At 29.1% G+C, this 15,884-nt stretch overlaps 7 protein-coding genes across 7 annotated transcripts; 3 read left to right on the top strand and 4 right to left on the bottom strand.

Annotated features, from left to right (window-relative positions):
* Window positions 1–2,313: 2,313 nt before the first annotated feature.
* Window positions 2,314–3,152, top strand: cubi_02291 (uncharacterized protein; the record flags this gene model as incomplete). Its single annotated transcript, XM_029019303.1, has 3 exons — window positions 2,314–2,520; window positions 2,564–2,928; window positions 2,972–3,152. 3 exons carry the CDS (start codon window positions 2,314–2,316, stop codon window positions 3,150–3,152), a joined length of 753 nt encoding a protein of 250 aa, XP_028874424.1.
* A 96-nt stretch (window positions 3,153–3,248) lies between these two features.
* cubi_02290 (uncharacterized protein) lies at window positions 3,249–4,349 on the top strand (the record flags this gene model as incomplete). Its single annotated transcript, XM_029019302.1, has 1 exon — window positions 3,249–4,349. One exon carries the CDS (start codon window positions 3,249–3,251, stop codon window positions 4,347–4,349), a length of 1,101 nt encoding a protein of 366 aa, XP_028874423.1.
* A 607-nt stretch (window positions 4,350–4,956) lies between these two features.
* On the bottom strand, window positions 4,957–5,514 carry cubi_02289 (P23 HSP20-like chaperones fold; the record flags this gene model as incomplete). Its single annotated transcript, XM_029019301.1, has 1 exon — window positions 4,957–5,514. The coding sequence occupies one exon, from the start codon at window positions 5,512–5,514 to the stop codon at window positions 4,957–4,959; it is 558 nt and encodes a 185-aa protein (XP_028874422.1).
* A 2,057-nt stretch (window positions 5,515–7,571) lies between these two features.
* Window positions 7,572–7,856, top strand: cubi_02288 (uncharacterized protein; the record flags this gene model as incomplete). The annotated part of the gene is made up of 1 exon (XM_029019300.1): window positions 7,572–7,856. One exon carries the CDS (start codon window positions 7,572–7,574, stop codon window positions 7,854–7,856), a length of 285 nt encoding a protein of 94 aa, XP_028874421.1.
* Window positions 7,857–8,407: 551 nt separating this feature from the next.
* On the bottom strand, window positions 8,408–9,748 carry cubi_02287 (uncharacterized protein; the record flags this gene model as incomplete). The annotated part of the gene is made up of 1 exon (XM_029019299.1): window positions 8,408–9,748. One exon carries the CDS (start codon window positions 9,746–9,748, stop codon window positions 8,408–8,410), a length of 1,341 nt encoding a protein of 446 aa, XP_028874420.1.
* A 1,633-nt stretch (window positions 9,749–11,381) lies between these two features.
* cubi_02286 (uncharacterized protein) lies at window positions 11,382–11,708 on the bottom strand (the record flags this gene model as incomplete). The annotated part of the gene is made up of 1 exon (XM_029019298.1): window positions 11,382–11,708. The coding sequence occupies one exon, from the start codon at window positions 11,706–11,708 to the stop codon at window positions 11,382–11,384; it is 327 nt and encodes a 108-aa protein (XP_028874419.1).
* Window positions 11,709–12,124: 416 nt separating this feature from the next.
* cubi_02285 (translation initiation factor 4 gamma NIC domain containing protein) lies at window positions 12,125–15,652 on the bottom strand (the record flags this gene model as incomplete). Its single annotated transcript, XM_029019297.1, has 1 exon — window positions 12,125–15,652. The coding sequence occupies one exon, from the start codon at window positions 15,650–15,652 to the stop codon at window positions 12,125–12,127; it is 3,528 nt and encodes a 1,175-aa protein (XP_028874418.1).
* Between the last annotated feature and the right edge of the window lie 232 nt (window positions 15,653–15,884).

Here is a 15,884-nt window from a genome sequence, read left to right as displayed (position 1 = left end):
TCATCTCTTTATCAAAAAATTTTTTAGTTTCTTTATCACAAATTTTGTTTAGTTTGACTCCCAAGATGTTTAATTATTTTCGATTAGTGTATTATCACACAAATTCCGCTACTAGAGCATTCATATGCTCCTTCCATTACGTTGTATCTCATTTCTGACTTGTGAATAATACATTTTTTTAAATTCAATTAATAATTTCTTTAGAATTCAAATCTTTAGAAAATGGAAAATTATTTTAATAATATTTTCATTATTTTAATTTGGGGATGTCGAAAATAAAGGAATTTTTCACAAATTTTCTTTTTCTCTAGCTTAGTTTGCCCATATTTAAAAATTCGGTTAGTTAATTCTCTTTTTCTCTTTTGAATAAATCTCCGTCTTTATTACTGCAACTGGACAATTCAGAACATTTACTTGTAACTAAGCTTTTGCATAGACCACCTAATAAACGTGAAAGTTTCCTTTTTATTCTTTTTTTTCTTCCGCAGTTTGAATACTTTACTTTCCTCTTTTATTTGATACCAATTCAGCAGTCTGCTTCTCTGTTCCGAAATATTCACAAGTTGCTTTAAAATTTTTTGAAAGACTTTCTCTGGATAATTGATATTCATAAAACCCAATTTAAATGCAAAACCTTAGGTTTGAACCTGTATCTCACATTTCTTTAGTTTTTCTTTAAGTTCAAAATCATATAACTGAATTCGAATATTAAATTTGTATTTGTTTTTCCTCTTTTTTGAATGCCCCATACATATCAATTTGTAAGTTTGCTCCAGGTTGCCCACTTATTGTATTAATTACAATTAATTGAAAGTATCTCTGTGTTTTCATGCAGTAAAAAGTTGTTATTCAAAAATTCAAAAGTGGTGTTTTGATCAATATCAGATATTTTAAAAGTATCATTAGAGCTTTTAGACTAATTTGTTTAATTTAATATTTTAATTGTTTTTCTAAATAAAAATATCCTCTTTCTCATTGCTTAAACCAATATTTTCGATTACCGAAGTCAATATCAATGTGGTTCCCCTATTAACTTTTGATCTAATTACATTACACAGTCTACTCAAGGTGACATCAAATTCATGGTTAACAAAATTTCCTCTTGAGAAAAGTTCTCCCAAGATTCTAATTTTTAAATTTGCTATTATTCGTGAATTATATTGGCACATGACTTCTTTAAAGTTAAAATCTATAAGTTTGATCCATGTTTCGAAACCATATTAAAGAAAGTCCTCTAGATTTATCAAAAAATTACTATTCCTACTGGTTTAAATCTCTTTTTTATTTTGCTCTTTATTTTTACACTTTATATACTAAATATCTTATATTCAACATTTTATTTGAAATTAGAACCAAATTTCAAATCATTACAAATGATTGAAAAATCAACGGACAACAAAATTACTGTTAATTACTTACAGAGTATATCTTATTTTTTTCATTATCACTTATATCAAAATTGTTTTAATCAATTCGATTTTTTGTATAACTTGTAAAGTTTTCGTAATTGCCACCATATTGTGAATATACATGATTATAAAAGTGTTCTGAAATAACTTGCTCATTTTGCATAGATTGCATCTGATATTGCCTTTAATTATCCAATGTTTTTCTTATTGAGGAATGAATTTCTAAATTAAGTTTTATTGAGGCCATACTATTATTTGAATCAATATATAGTTAGCTGTTTTTTGTATTTGCAATATGAGTTATTATGAGATTTTAATTTCGAACGGTTGATAAGGATGAATTTTTATCGCAAGTTGTATTCCTGATAATCAAAGTGGGTTTGAGCTCATTAAAATCATTATTACTTCGATTTTTTGCCTGAATTAATTTTTTTCTTCGACACTGAACCGTTTTTTTCAATTTGATTTAAATCTACTTTGTTTGCGCAAATCAGATAAAGTTTAAAGTGTTCTAACCCCAACTGTGAAAATATTGCTAAGAGGAAATAAATAACGGAAAGATTAAATTTATTTAACACTATTTTCAAATAAAAGCTTCATCTCTTTATTTTTAGTTAATTCACATGTACATATAGTCCTTACACACATTGCGGGAATAATTCTAGAATAGTGGCTATTTAAAATTATTAATACAAGACCGTTGTGTAATTTAAATAGCTCGTTGTTTATATTTATAATATTGATTTGAATTCGAAAATATACAGATATACTGTTCTAAAGCTTGACGGATAATTGTTTACTTTATTGTATTTAAACAAAATTGATTTTTAAGTATCGTTTTTTGGGCGCTAATATGCTCAAAAAAAATTATATTAATAATTATTTTCAAATTTGATCATAAAAAATGTTTTGGGTCTTATTATTTTATACAATAATTGGGGTGTTAGGAGTTTCTCTCCTCCATTCTCTCAAGTTTGTTAAATTTTCTATTTATTTTGCCAATTATATTATAAACAATATTGTATTAAGCGTTGAGAATACTAAGTCACGGAATACTTACTCGCTGATAATTGGCCCCTCTGGATCGGGTAAAACCACTCTATTCTATAAGGTAATATTTTGAATCTACTTAATTTCCTTTAATCTCATTTTAGGTTAAAGAAAATAAAACCACAAAAACAACGACCTCAATTACTCCTGGACTAACCAAAGTAAATGATAATAGATATTTGGTTGACATCCCTGGGAACAGGAGAGTTATTCATGATTTTATTCTAAAATATCTGAATAAGTCGGTTTCAATCATTTTTGTGATTGATAGCAATGATAAGTCATCTTTCAAAGATGCTGCAGAGATCTTATTTTCAATTATAAGAGAAGTTAAAAAGATTAAAACATATAAAAATGATGTTTCAGAAACTAATAAACAAGTATATAAAGTGCTAATATTATGCAACAAATCGGATCTAATTTCTTCACGAAATATTTCATATATTAAAGATGAATTGGAACGTAGCATGTAAGTTTGTAAAAAAAAAAAAATTTAAAACTTTAACAAAAAGTAGAGAGCGATTGTTTAGCATTCAGTATTACAACTTTGATAATGATTTATCCGACCTAATTGATCATGATAAACCATTTAGTTTTGAAAATTTACATTTTATAAATTTTCAATTTATAAAGCTTAGCTTTAAACATTCGTATGACGAATTCAAATCTAAGATAGATTTATTCCTCCAATAATTCCTTCCAGTAATTTTGATTTTTTTTTTCATTTAACTCGATATTTCTGTTTTTTGTTAGCAGCGCTAAATATTCTCTAATTATTTGCTTTTTTCAATGTTTTGGGAAACAGATAAATTACATATAGAGCTGTCTGATAGCCTAAATAAATATGGGATAGGACCACATATTATTAAATCTTTCTGCGAATATGGGATTGCTCGATCTGAGAAAAATAATCCGAAATACAATTTAATCGAATACTCTCAGGATTCATTTAAAAAGAATATAATACCGCACTGCAAAATTTATCCAAAGTTTGAATATGAATCCCATTTAGAGAGAATCAGGAGGATAAATGGATCAAATTACTCTGAAATCTCTTTCACTAATAAGAAACCATTAATTATAATATTTTTTGTTACAATTGATCTATATGACGAAATATTAAGTATAAATAAACTTAATATTAAAGAGTATTTTGGGCATGAAGTTATTGACTTGCTATTTCTTGAAGCTAAGAAGTTTGCATCAATTGCGGGAGCTCGCTGTATAGTTATTTGGGTGGGTATAAGAGATTGTTTGTCCCAGGAATCATTATTTAGCAAGGGAACTCAAGAACTAAAATCCAACAATGGGATTGAAACCATAAATAATAAATCAAACCAAAGGTTGATTGATGGGACATGTTTGGACAAATGCATAACAAATTTGCTAGTTGATTATTCTATTGATAGTTTTGAAGCAAGAAGCGAACTAGAGGCAAGTCAGTATCTAATAAGCATTGTTTCAGGGCTGCAAGAGGTTCAAAAAAGACCTATTTCCTCAAAATACAAACCCAAAAATATTTCAGGAACAAATAATAATCCATGGATTACTCAAATTATGCAAATACCAGGTCTTTCAGATGACTCTGCAAGAGGAATAGAGGAAGCTTACAAGACACCGAAGGAATTAATTAGGTATATCAAGGATAATATAACTATGAAAGGATTAGTTTCAAGTAAATCAAGTTTATTCCTTGAAAGCTTAGACGGGCATTCCAATTTAGTAGATATCGAAAATTCTCCATGGTTCAATAAACTGGCAAATATTACATATTTCTGCTCTAAAGGTTTTTGCGTCCGTAAGATAGGTAAGGCACGAGCCAGAAAATTAGTTATTTTATATGGAAATATGTCGCTTCCATCGAAAATGATTGGGGACCAAATTTTATAAATTAAGTGATTTATTCAGGATCAAAAATATAAACCTCAAAGTATTTGATTTTTGTTCACTTTTTCGGCAGTATAGATTCAAATTGAATAAAATTCTGTTATTCAGAGTAGCATAGTCTTTTCAAATATTAATTTCAATAATTACTCATCTAGATGAGGCAAATCAATTTTTTTTAGATATATAAAATTGATAGTTTTACTAAAAAAAAATTAATAAATTAACGAATCTTTATTATTCGAATTAATTGCATTCGGATTTGAATGTGAAAATTGAGAAAATAACCGATGTTTTCCTTAAAAAAAAAAATTGAACTGATCGAAAAAAGTCAAATTTTTAGCAGGATTTCTGTAACAAAAGAAATCTGAAGTTCCTACATTTAGAACGGTAAAAATCACAGGTAAATCTTTATCAACCTCGATATTCTTATTCTCAAGAAAAAAGGCGAAGTTGTCTCAAAAAATCGACTAGAAACGAACTGAATCTGCAACATAAAAGGAAAATCAGTACATAAATATACTATAGTCACCAGTTTGGTATAAATTTATGATTAACTTTGATACTAATCAAAAGTTACTGTCTTATTATTGCTAAAAAATTTTCTCTAGGTCTAATGCTTGTGCTCATGATCGCAGCACTCACTCGAACAATCTGGCCTTTCTTTTGGCTCCTCATCATCTTCATCTTCAGGAATATCGTCTTCATCAAAATTCATATTTCCCATACCGCTCATGTCACCAAGTTGGCTCAAGTCAAATCCACCCATTCCACCCATTCCACCCATTCCACCCATCATCCCATCCATTCCACCAAACATATCAAACTTATTTGAGGGATTTTCCTCTTCATCTGTATCTATCCATCTATTCCAGTCACACTTAAGCCAATTCTTTGTTTTTGAAGAATCTTTTACAATAGAACTCCAACGTTCCTCTTCTTTCTTTGTCAACATAAAATGGAGAGCCCTTGTAACTTGATACCTGCTTTCATCTTTATTTATAGGTTTCAGAAAATCTAGTTTGAATTCATATTCATTATTTTCTACATTAGCATGAAACTTCAAGTAATTTTCTTCCAATTCGACCTTATAGTCCTTAAGATCAGGCAGGTCAACAGTGACAAATAGTGCCTTTTTTGTTTGTGCCCACAAAACAGTTGGAAATAGCATATTCTAAAACAATCGACGTTTAACAGTACTTAATACTTCGAATAATACCAAATAATTTGACTATTAATATTCTTTGACGAAGAAAAATGAGACGGGGGCCACTATCATTAGTGCGGCAATATAAGGGGGGGTTTAAAACCAAACAAATTCAGTGAGAACAGTAAGAAAATTAATCAAATTAAATGAAAATTTTGATCCAAGTAAAAATAAGTTTCTGTATTAATGAAATTTCTCCGAATTATCATGTATTCAATAATTTAATTAATATATTGATCACAGTTACCATACCCATGCTGACTACTATATACATAAGTTTTTATTGTGCAAACATACCGCCTAAATATCCCGCTTTGTGAGATAAATTGGGGAGAATATTTTTAGGCATGTACCTAAAAGGATCTAATTGATCACAATAATTGTAATATTGTTCAGAAGAGCCGACAAAAAAATACAATATTAATTCCATGCAATACAAATGTTGAACTAACTTTTATTGCGACGAGAAGTGTGCCAGTTTTATTTAAGAAAACCTTGATATGAGCTAGTAGATTCAGATTTAAGGAATAAATATAATATATAGAGAAAATTTATCTCATCATCTTTATTTTATCTAATTGCCTGCATATGAAAAGAAGCACTATATATATTGACGATAATTTTATCACTTTAAAATTATTTAAAACTTATTTCTGATCCACCAAACATAAAATCATTATCAAGATTAATATATTTAAGTAACGAATATGAATTCCTATACTGCATTTTGTATGATGGCACTTGTTAGTGGTTCAAATGGTATAATAAGCCTGATTATGGGTGGTTTGTACTTTTTTAAGATTCTGATTTTAGAGTTACCATCGGAACACAATATCACCGACTCAATAGCATTACTTTTAACAGGCACATGCTACATGGGGTTGTTTATTTATTGTATTATTCAGATTTTCAAAAAAAAAATTTGGGAAACAACTGGTTTTTCTTCTGTTGAAATGAGACCTCTATTAAATAATTGAACTTTAACAAAATAGCAGTCTCAAATTAAATTAGCAGTTTTGCAATAAGTAAAATTTTTATACAGAAATGAGTAAATATTATTTATGAAAAGTAAAAACTGTCAACTAGCAAAAGATAACATAATTATAACCCAAAACACGTATAAATTAGTGAATTAGGATGATAAGTATTTATTCACAGTATTGGTAAATTATGTTTGAAGTATCTTTTTCAAATATTTGGATAGGCATGCTAGTTTAATTAGTCTTGTGCCTTTTCTAAAGTTGGACTTTAAATTAAAGTTATTTTACTGGTAAATGTTATTCATGTCCAATTAAAATAGGTAACGTAGTCATAAAATTAGTGTAGTTTAGCTCTTTTTTTGTATATGAAAATTACTCTTTTTGAGTAACATGTAGTCCATGAATATTCTTTCTGGAGAGATAATTTATTCTGATAATGAGAGTCTTAGTTCCTTAATTAACAGTACTTCCAAAATTTAGCAAAAGGTAAACACGAAAAAATGATTATTCAAAATCAAAAATACTAGGTCAAATGTAGGGTAAACAGATATTTTAGTAAAATTTTGTAATAGATGGTCAAAAAAAATTCGATGGGTACACTTTTCTACCTATCAAATTTATTCAAAAAATCAGCTAAAGTCTTAAAAATTAAGTTTTACTTTAAGCCTGAACCTCTATCAACATCTTCCAGTTTTAGGTAAATGAAGAGGCTTAGTTATATTTTGAATGCTTTATTTGATTTCAAATAAAGTAAGTTATTAGAATTTACAGAGGAGCAATATGGGTGGCATTGGGTTAATATTTCGAAATTCACTTTTATAGAAAAGTACAGTCGGATTGTTCTTCTCACATTTAAAACAAATGATCTTAGTTTAGAAACAAAAGAAAAAGTAATATGCAAGCTAAATGCATTTTACAAATTTAGGCAAAAAAAGAAAATAAAACTCTAATAAAAGCACCTAAAAGTGAAAGTTTTAGGAGAAAATGCAACAAAGTTTTGCATGTAAGACTTGAGCAGCATCTACTAATAGTAATGGACACATGAAACAAAGAGAGTTAAATAAAGAGATATACAGGACTTATCATTGCTTTTCCGAACAAAAATCAAGTGAATTAAGTGGAAAGTCTGCACCTAAAGAAGGCCTTCCAAACATTTCAATTTACCAGGCTCAAATGTTTAGAAGTAAACAGTTCAATGCGGCATTAAGAGAAACAATTGAAATGAACTTTAAATACAAGTTAAACAAATTGAATCAGTATAAAAAAGAAATGAATTCTAGCATGCTTCAGAAAAATGATAATTATGTAAGGAAATTAAATGTGTAAGAATGTATAGTTGAAAACGAAATGGATGGTTTGGGGTATTTTTTGCAATTTGATAATAGAAATTGAGCTTCTAAACTTATCAGTCCATGACTTTTTATTCATCATTTAAAAAAGAAAACATATTTCAAGTGTTATTATTATCAAAATTTAACAATTACCTAAGGATTTATGTTAAATGCTCTCCTGAAAAAACACACTTAGGTTCTTTTCTATTTTGCAAAAGCAAAGGATATCTCTAATATATTCCCTCAAAAGAGATTAAGTGTATTTGATTTTCAGAATCCGTTTAAAGATACAATAAAAAAAGAATTGAGCTTTACAGACCATTAATTATAATACCAAGTCCATGACCACCTGAAGAAGATTTTATAATAGAGAACTGAATGGGATTGAAAGGAAGTTAAAATTATATGGATTATTTGATATTAGCAAAGAACAAATAAGATAATATAGATCCAAAAAGGAAGTGTTTGAATGATCATGGAGATAGCTTTACAACGTACATTAACAAAACAATCCAGCTCAATACTTAGTAATTGGATTCTTATTTTTTATATCAGTTTTTCAGGGCTAGCCACCTTTCGTTTAACTTTACTTTTTTTTTGGGACAGCTTTGATGGATCTACCACTTTTATTGTTGGATGGATATGCAACCCATCTTTGATTTCGAAATTTTCTTCTGACCCGCAGTTTTTAGAAAATTCATCCTTATTTTTTAGATTGCTATCGAATCCTTTAGATACAAAATCTAATTTATTTTTCCCAATATTCTTATTTGAATTACCTGAAGGGGGACTTGATTCCATTTTAACTCCAACGTCCTCAAGTGTCAATTGTAAAGCGTCATTCTTAATTAATTTTTCTCTTATATATAATTGTTTTAATTCTTTATGTCTTTCGTTCATAATCTTTCTTTCTTTTAGGCACTCCTTTCTTGATTTTCTATTATTAAACCAATAGTTTAAAGTGCTATTGATCAAGTCCATTTGAATATTGGAGTTACAGATAGAAAATCTAATAATTTCGTCAATATTTGTTAGCTTTGTCAAATCAAATAACTCAATGTTTTTTGTTTTAGTATATTTATCTTCAATTTGCAACATAGCATAGTTTTTAATTTCTTTCCAGTCGTTTTTAAGATAAAGCCAGCACATTCGGCCTTCTCCGGAACCCATCATTTGAGTTGGTATTCCATGTATCCTCTTTGCCTTTATACTAAGTGTTTCAATTAAGTCCTTTCTATATGAGACATAGCAATACGTTGTCTTACTCATATTAAACAAATCAACAAACTTTTTGATCATCCAAATAGGCATTGCAGCATCAAAAGAATAAATGTGAGTAACTGGTTCAAAAGTTTCTAATATAGTTGCGTCTCCTTTAAAGAATCCAATATTAATTTTCTTATTGACTTTTGAATTAGTATGGACTGAATAAACGTTAGAATTTTCAATAGTAGGATCCGCAACTACCTTTTCTTTAGATTCTAAAATGTGTAAATGGTTTGAGAGAGATAAAAAAAATGCCTTTTCATCGAGTTCAATACCAATACTTGAAAATAAATTATTCTGAAATGAAGCCACAATATTTGGTACTCCCCTGCCAGACCCTATATCTAACAAAACTGAAGAGTTATCCAACCCATATTTAGCCATTTTCAAAAATATTTTTCTTAATCCCTTTTCCCTAGTTTCTCCATACATTCCTTCATCAGAAGTTCCTAAATCCACATTTACACCTCTCCATAAAAAAGATGTACATGTGCACTTAGTTCTATTACAGCAATTGTTCGAAATTGATTCTCCATCACAATTAGTGGGAAAACTTTGAAAATTTGAGTTAGATGAAGAACGATTCTCTTTTTGCTTCGATCTTGGTATTCTCCCTGTCATTTTTTTAAAATAGCAATCAGAAAGTAAGTAACTTAGAACGGTCTAAACAAACTCGCTCATTCAATGAAATATATATATTGTAGTTTAATTAAGCTAAATTCGGCCGATAACATTGAAAAATCTTGATACAGTTTTCCATAGAATGGATCACATTATTTGCACAATATCCAGTAAATTTATACTTCCACATACAGATTAATTACCGCCAAATATTTGAAAATAAAACACGAAGTTGCATTTTAAGCATTGCTGAATGGATTAACAATCAATATAATAAGTTTATAAAAAATAAGTAATTTACAAGCAAGCTGAACATTAATTTTGTTTAAAACTAGAAATAAATAACTTTTTGAATTATAAGAATATAAGCTTAAAACTTGTTAAATATAAGCACTTTTTCATACGAAATGAGTTGTTTGGAGGAACAGAAAGTTGAAAATACCCAAATCTCGGTTTGTTTGTAAAGTATATTTGTTTACTTAATAAAAATAATCTTATTTACTGCGATAAAAAGTGAAACTCCTAATTATTGAAAAGATGCATTATTTTTCCTAAGAATTGAGAATTGAATTGATAACTGATAGTATATAATAAATTACTATAATAGGAAATTCAATTAATCTGAACATCTTAATTTTGTGGGTAAATATTTCAGATACAAGACAAGAATTAAAGCAAACTTAATCGTCTTGTTGCAAACATATAGACTAAAACATATTTTCAATCACCCAATTAAATAATTTGAATATTAGAAATAACTAAATCAGTAACCATATATAATTGAATATTTATTAAAATCAATATCAGGTGATTTAGAGCCATACAGTTTTTATAGAACTTATACTATTTATTTCAATCGATAGCAGACGAAATATCATTAATATTTTATTTTAATTATTCAGGTTGAAACTAACGATTGCTTAGATGATTAGCGATTTTTTCGAACAATTATCCATCTATTTGAACTTTTTTATTTGATATATTGCCGTATGTAATAACTAATGGTCTCAATAACCAATAAACTTGTTTTTTTTGTTTGACAAGCAATTTACAAATGATCAAATTCGTAGACTCTTGGATTTGAAATCAAATAATTCGTACTTTAAAAACTTTAATTCGTTCTTTTTATTAAAACTAAAGTTTTTAAATAAAAAGTTTTCAATTTTGGTGAATAATTTTAAAACAGTAAATTTATTTGTGTTCAAAGAAATTCTAAGATTTCAATTATGATAAATTTCTCAAGAAAATAGTTTAACTAAATTACGGTTATGATTCTATTTAAAAAAAATAATTCGAGTGTTCTTTATTTTTATGAAGTTCACTTAAACAAAATAATCGGAAATGATTATAAAATAGTAAAAAAGTCTATTTAAATTTTAAAAAAACAAAAAATTTTTTTCATTAAGTAAAACTGAATTAAGATCAAAACAATTTTTGATGTTCAAATAAGGATAGTGAATTATTCAAGTCCCTAAAATGTAGAACTAAATTAAAGAAAATATGACATGATTCTGTTTTTCTGCTGATTTTTAGTTGAAAATTTGGAGTTTTTTTAAATAATTGCTTTTTCTTATAGAAATTCATCGCAGTGGTTACTATTTTAACCTTTTCTTCAGTTATATTAATCAGTAGATTATTGGAATATATAATCTAAAGTGCGATTGCTTTTACAATTACCTATGTAATCCAAATATTCCCTTTTCAGTCGATTATATTCTCTTTCCCTCCATTTTAAATGATCAAAATTCCTATTTAGATCATCATTATCATCAACTTTTGAAAGCTGATCTTGCTTATTTTCTATTTCATATGCGGCGTTTAATTTAGCACGGTTTACATCTGAAAGCTTATTTTTTATTTTCAAACTATATTTAATATGTTCATTTAATAACTTTGAGCGATTTTTCTCTTCAATTATCGTATTTCTCCTGAGCTTTGATTTATATTTTGGGCGATTCATGTTTATGACTTTTTGCACTTGAACCGCGTTAAAAATTTATAATTTACAATTCATACTAACATAATTTTTATGAAAGTACATCAACATAATTAAATGAATCATTAAACAGTTGTTTCCAATCGTGATGATCAAAGAAGAGTGTGAACTTTACTACATTTATTGAAAAAAGTGTTACACTTTAAGAAACAAGTGACTGAAATTCTAAATAAGTGAACAAATCTCAAGTGACAAAAACTCAAGATTAGGTTTAAATAACTTAAATCCAAAACACTGAAAGAAACACTTTAATACTATTTTCTAATTAAATAAACAATTAAAAGTATGTTTATACATAAATTTTCAAATATTTCAATATGATCAGATTATATACTCAACCTGCTAAAACTATGTTTGCCGTTTGCAAACCATTTATTAAATTAACTTAAAAGTAAATTAGCTTGTGAAATAAAATCTGAATCGAATACTTGTCCATTTGAATCATATTTAGAAATCGCATCAGTAATAAATTCAGTCAAAACAATTTCTTTAAATTGTGGTACGTCAATTAGAATATCATCCAGAATACTGGGCTGTAGAGCCATTTTAATTCCTGATTTTGCTGACTCGCCATTCATATATTCTTTGTTTTTAAGAGAATATAGGATGAGAGCTTTAAATAATGCATTTCTTTGCTTTACCTTGTATTCTGCTATACGTATAAATATACTTTTGTAAACACCATCAAAGTATTCTGGAGGAATTTCCAAATCATTAATATGGCCAAAAAACTCATCCAGATCATAACTTGCTACATAACTATCCATTAATCCTCCAATACTATCTTTTATATGTTCAGGTATATAATGCTCATTTTCCTCATCTAAAAACTCGTCATCTACTTTTTCTCTGGAATAATCCTTATTGATATTTTTGTTATCGGCTAATGAGCTAAAATTCAGGTTTTTATCAGAAGATTTTGAAGAAATATTGCCACTTGAAAGCCCTCCTTTTGAAGAGCTCGATGGAACGTGTCTCTGCCAAGGATTGGAAGCCGAGTCCACGGATTTTGCGTTATTTTCAGCCGTGGAACCTTTATCTGAAGTTTTGAATGAACTATTACTCTGAGACTTATACTGTGACGAATTATTTGCTTTGGAAGAAGCATTTCCTAACTCCCCACGTTCTGCATTGATCTTCGATTTAAGATCATCGAGCATCATGGGGCCTTCCTTAGTATTTTTGCTTTTCCAGTTATTTTTTCTACTATCAATTACATCATTAATCAAAAATCGAATTCGAATTGGTATATCTGTATTAGTCGAAAACTCCTCAAATTGAAGAAATAAGGTATTGAAATCTTCATAATGTTTCCATCTTTCACTATCTAGAAATGGCCCTACATGGTGTAGAAATACGCATAGAGCTTCCAAGTGGTGAGGTAAGTGGAATTGTAGAAGCTCTTCCATACACATCAAAACAACGGTTGATGCAATGACCTTTTTGCGAACTAAACTAGCCATAAATATCATATTACCTTTCATCTTATTTTTATACTTCAATTGCCATTCAAAAGAGTCTTCCTCATTATCTTGAATATGCTCGGGTAAAACCATTTCTGATAAGTTCTCTACAAACAATTCCTGGCAAAGATCTACTAAAATGCGCCTAGTTTCTATGGTTGTAACATCTTTTAAATGATCACGTAGCTTATCACAGAGCTCAACATACATAGGTATGAAATGATGTTGTGTTGTCGCTTTGTCGAATACAAGTTTTAATAATCCAATCATCTCTTCTTCATTATTTATACCCACAGACAATATTTGCTCATATAGCTTGTCAAATTTCTCAATCGTTAATTTATTCAAAATTGCTCTATATTGACGAAGCTGAGTTTCAAACTGGTTTCCCTTTGCCTTTTGTTCTTTTTGCTTGACAACCCAACTTTCTGCAGAGCTTTCCAATCTGAACATTTTTCTTTCATCTCTTGTCCAATCAAGCGTTGAGTTTTGAGCTCCTCCATTTATATTATCATTAATTCGCTTACTTCCTTGAGGGTTCTGACTATTCCCATGACCTTGAAATCTATCTCTACGATTATTTGGGCCATAATTACCAGCATCACGATGATAGTGCTTATTTCCGCTTGAGTGGTTTAGGTTACTTGGCCAACCACCTCTTCCACGATGGCCACTATCTCTGTCCAATTCTTTTGTACCAAAATTCCGTTTGCAAAGTTCTGGAGGAGAGAAACTTATATCTAAACTTTTGAATTCTCTTGAAACAGTCCTTAACGCAAGTAAAATATATATAGGAAAATTGCTAGATTCGAAAAGTGAATTTTTATAGATGGTAGCTTTCTCCTCTTTGGGGCATTCATAATCTGCTATTTCTTTATTTTCACTTAGATTGTCAATGTTTTCAGTAAGGCCTGATTTATTATCAACATGGAAATCTTTACTTTCAATTTGTTCGTGTATATTACCTTCTGGTTTTTTTAGTTTTAGTTTTTCATCCAGATCACTTATTTTTGGTCCTTCTCTTTCTGAAATCTTCGAATCTTCTGGTGAAAGATGCCTTTCTTTTGGCTTCTTAGAATCCTTTGTCTTATTATAATCTAAGTTATCTTTTAAAGAGACCTCTGATCGATTTTGTGAATTGCTGAAATTTGATTTAGCATTATCATGTCTTTCGATGTTTGTTTCTACATGTGGCTTACTTTCACTAGGAAAGGTTGAATCCAAATTTGTTGAACAAGGATCACCTGTTTTTTTATTATGGGTAACACAAGTGCTGTTTTTGAGTCTTTGCGCCCAGCTAACAGGCCCTGTATCAGCTTCTCTTTTTATACTGGTAGCATCACTTAAATTAGTTTTAGTTGTATTGTTCTGATTAGAATCTTGGTTTTTCTCATCTAATACTTCATTTTTGGTATCATGCTGTTCCGTTTTATCGATATGTTTCGTTCCTTTTTTAAAAACTTTTGTCTCGTTAGTCTTGTTAGAAACCATATTTTTAATTATTTCAGAATCTTGTTTATCCTCGGTGATGTTTGTTGAACATTGATTAATTATTGCACTTGAGGCATTATTATTATTATTATTATTATTATTATTATTATTATTATTATTATTATTATTATTGTTATTATCAATATTATTATTATTATTATTATTGGTAGTAGTAGTAGTAGTAGTAGTAGTAGTAGTAGTAGTATGAGTACTAACGCTTGCTAATAACTTATCCTTAAAAGTAAAGTGATTTGATTGATTAGACGAATCACTTGACAATAGTTTATTAGAAATCGGACTAGAAATACTTTGATCTGACTTATGGGGTGACAGATCCAAGTCGGATTCTAAACTTTTTTTGTGAGATTTCAATGATATATCTGTTTGTGGATTGTCTGTTCTGTTAACTGCTTTAATTAAATTATTGGAAGGAGAACTAGATTCCATCTTAGATTTTACAGACTCAGTAGAGCTACGTTTAATTTGCTCAGATTTCAAGTTGGACGAGTTTTCAGGTCGTTGAGAACTTGTTTGATCCAAATGCCGAGTAAAAATATCGGTACAAGCCGGTTGGCCAACTCTCTGATGTTCTAAAGTTCCTGTTGTGGATTCATTCGTAGGATTTACCCAGCCTCTGGGAATAAATTCTTGAGCATTTGGATTGAGATGAGTTGAAGATTTTGACGGTTCTACATTATTTTGTTTTTTAGGGCCCTTATAATATGTACCACCCACTCGGTACCCGTCATATTCAATAATATGGCCATAATTAGGCATAATTCCGTGATAATAAACACTTGAATTAGGAATGGCATTGGAACCAGTAATTCCGAATGTAGGCTTAAACTCCTGAGCATCCGCTCTTAACTGACTTTTAAATTTGGAAGAATGGTTTCCTGAATTCCCTTGTGAAGGGAGAGTATCATTATTTCCCGTGTTGTCGCTTAAAGTCATTTTCGAAAGTTCCAGTGAAGTCCTTTTACAAGTGAATGTGAAGGCGATACCTCACTTGTTTCAAAATAAGAAGCAAGCCTTCTATAAACGGACCTTTTGAACCCGACTCTCACCACAGATCAACCTCTCCAAATATTAAATCTTTAAAAAAAATGATGAATAAAAGAGATCGTTATAGAAATGGTCTTACGAGCTTCCATACGCGGCGATGATAGAAAACCGATATTTTATT

The sequence above is a fragment of the Cryptosporidium ubiquitum genome, assembly GCF_001865345.1.
Source record: "Cryptosporidium ubiquitum isolate 39726 chromosome Unknown contig_4, whole genome shotgun sequence".
Taxonomy (NCBI): domain Eukaryota; phylum Apicomplexa; class Conoidasida; order Eucoccidiorida; family Cryptosporidiidae; genus Cryptosporidium; species Cryptosporidium ubiquitum.
The sequence above is the reverse complement of the archived record's forward strand: the minus strand, read 5'-3'. Positions and strand labels throughout refer to the sequence as shown.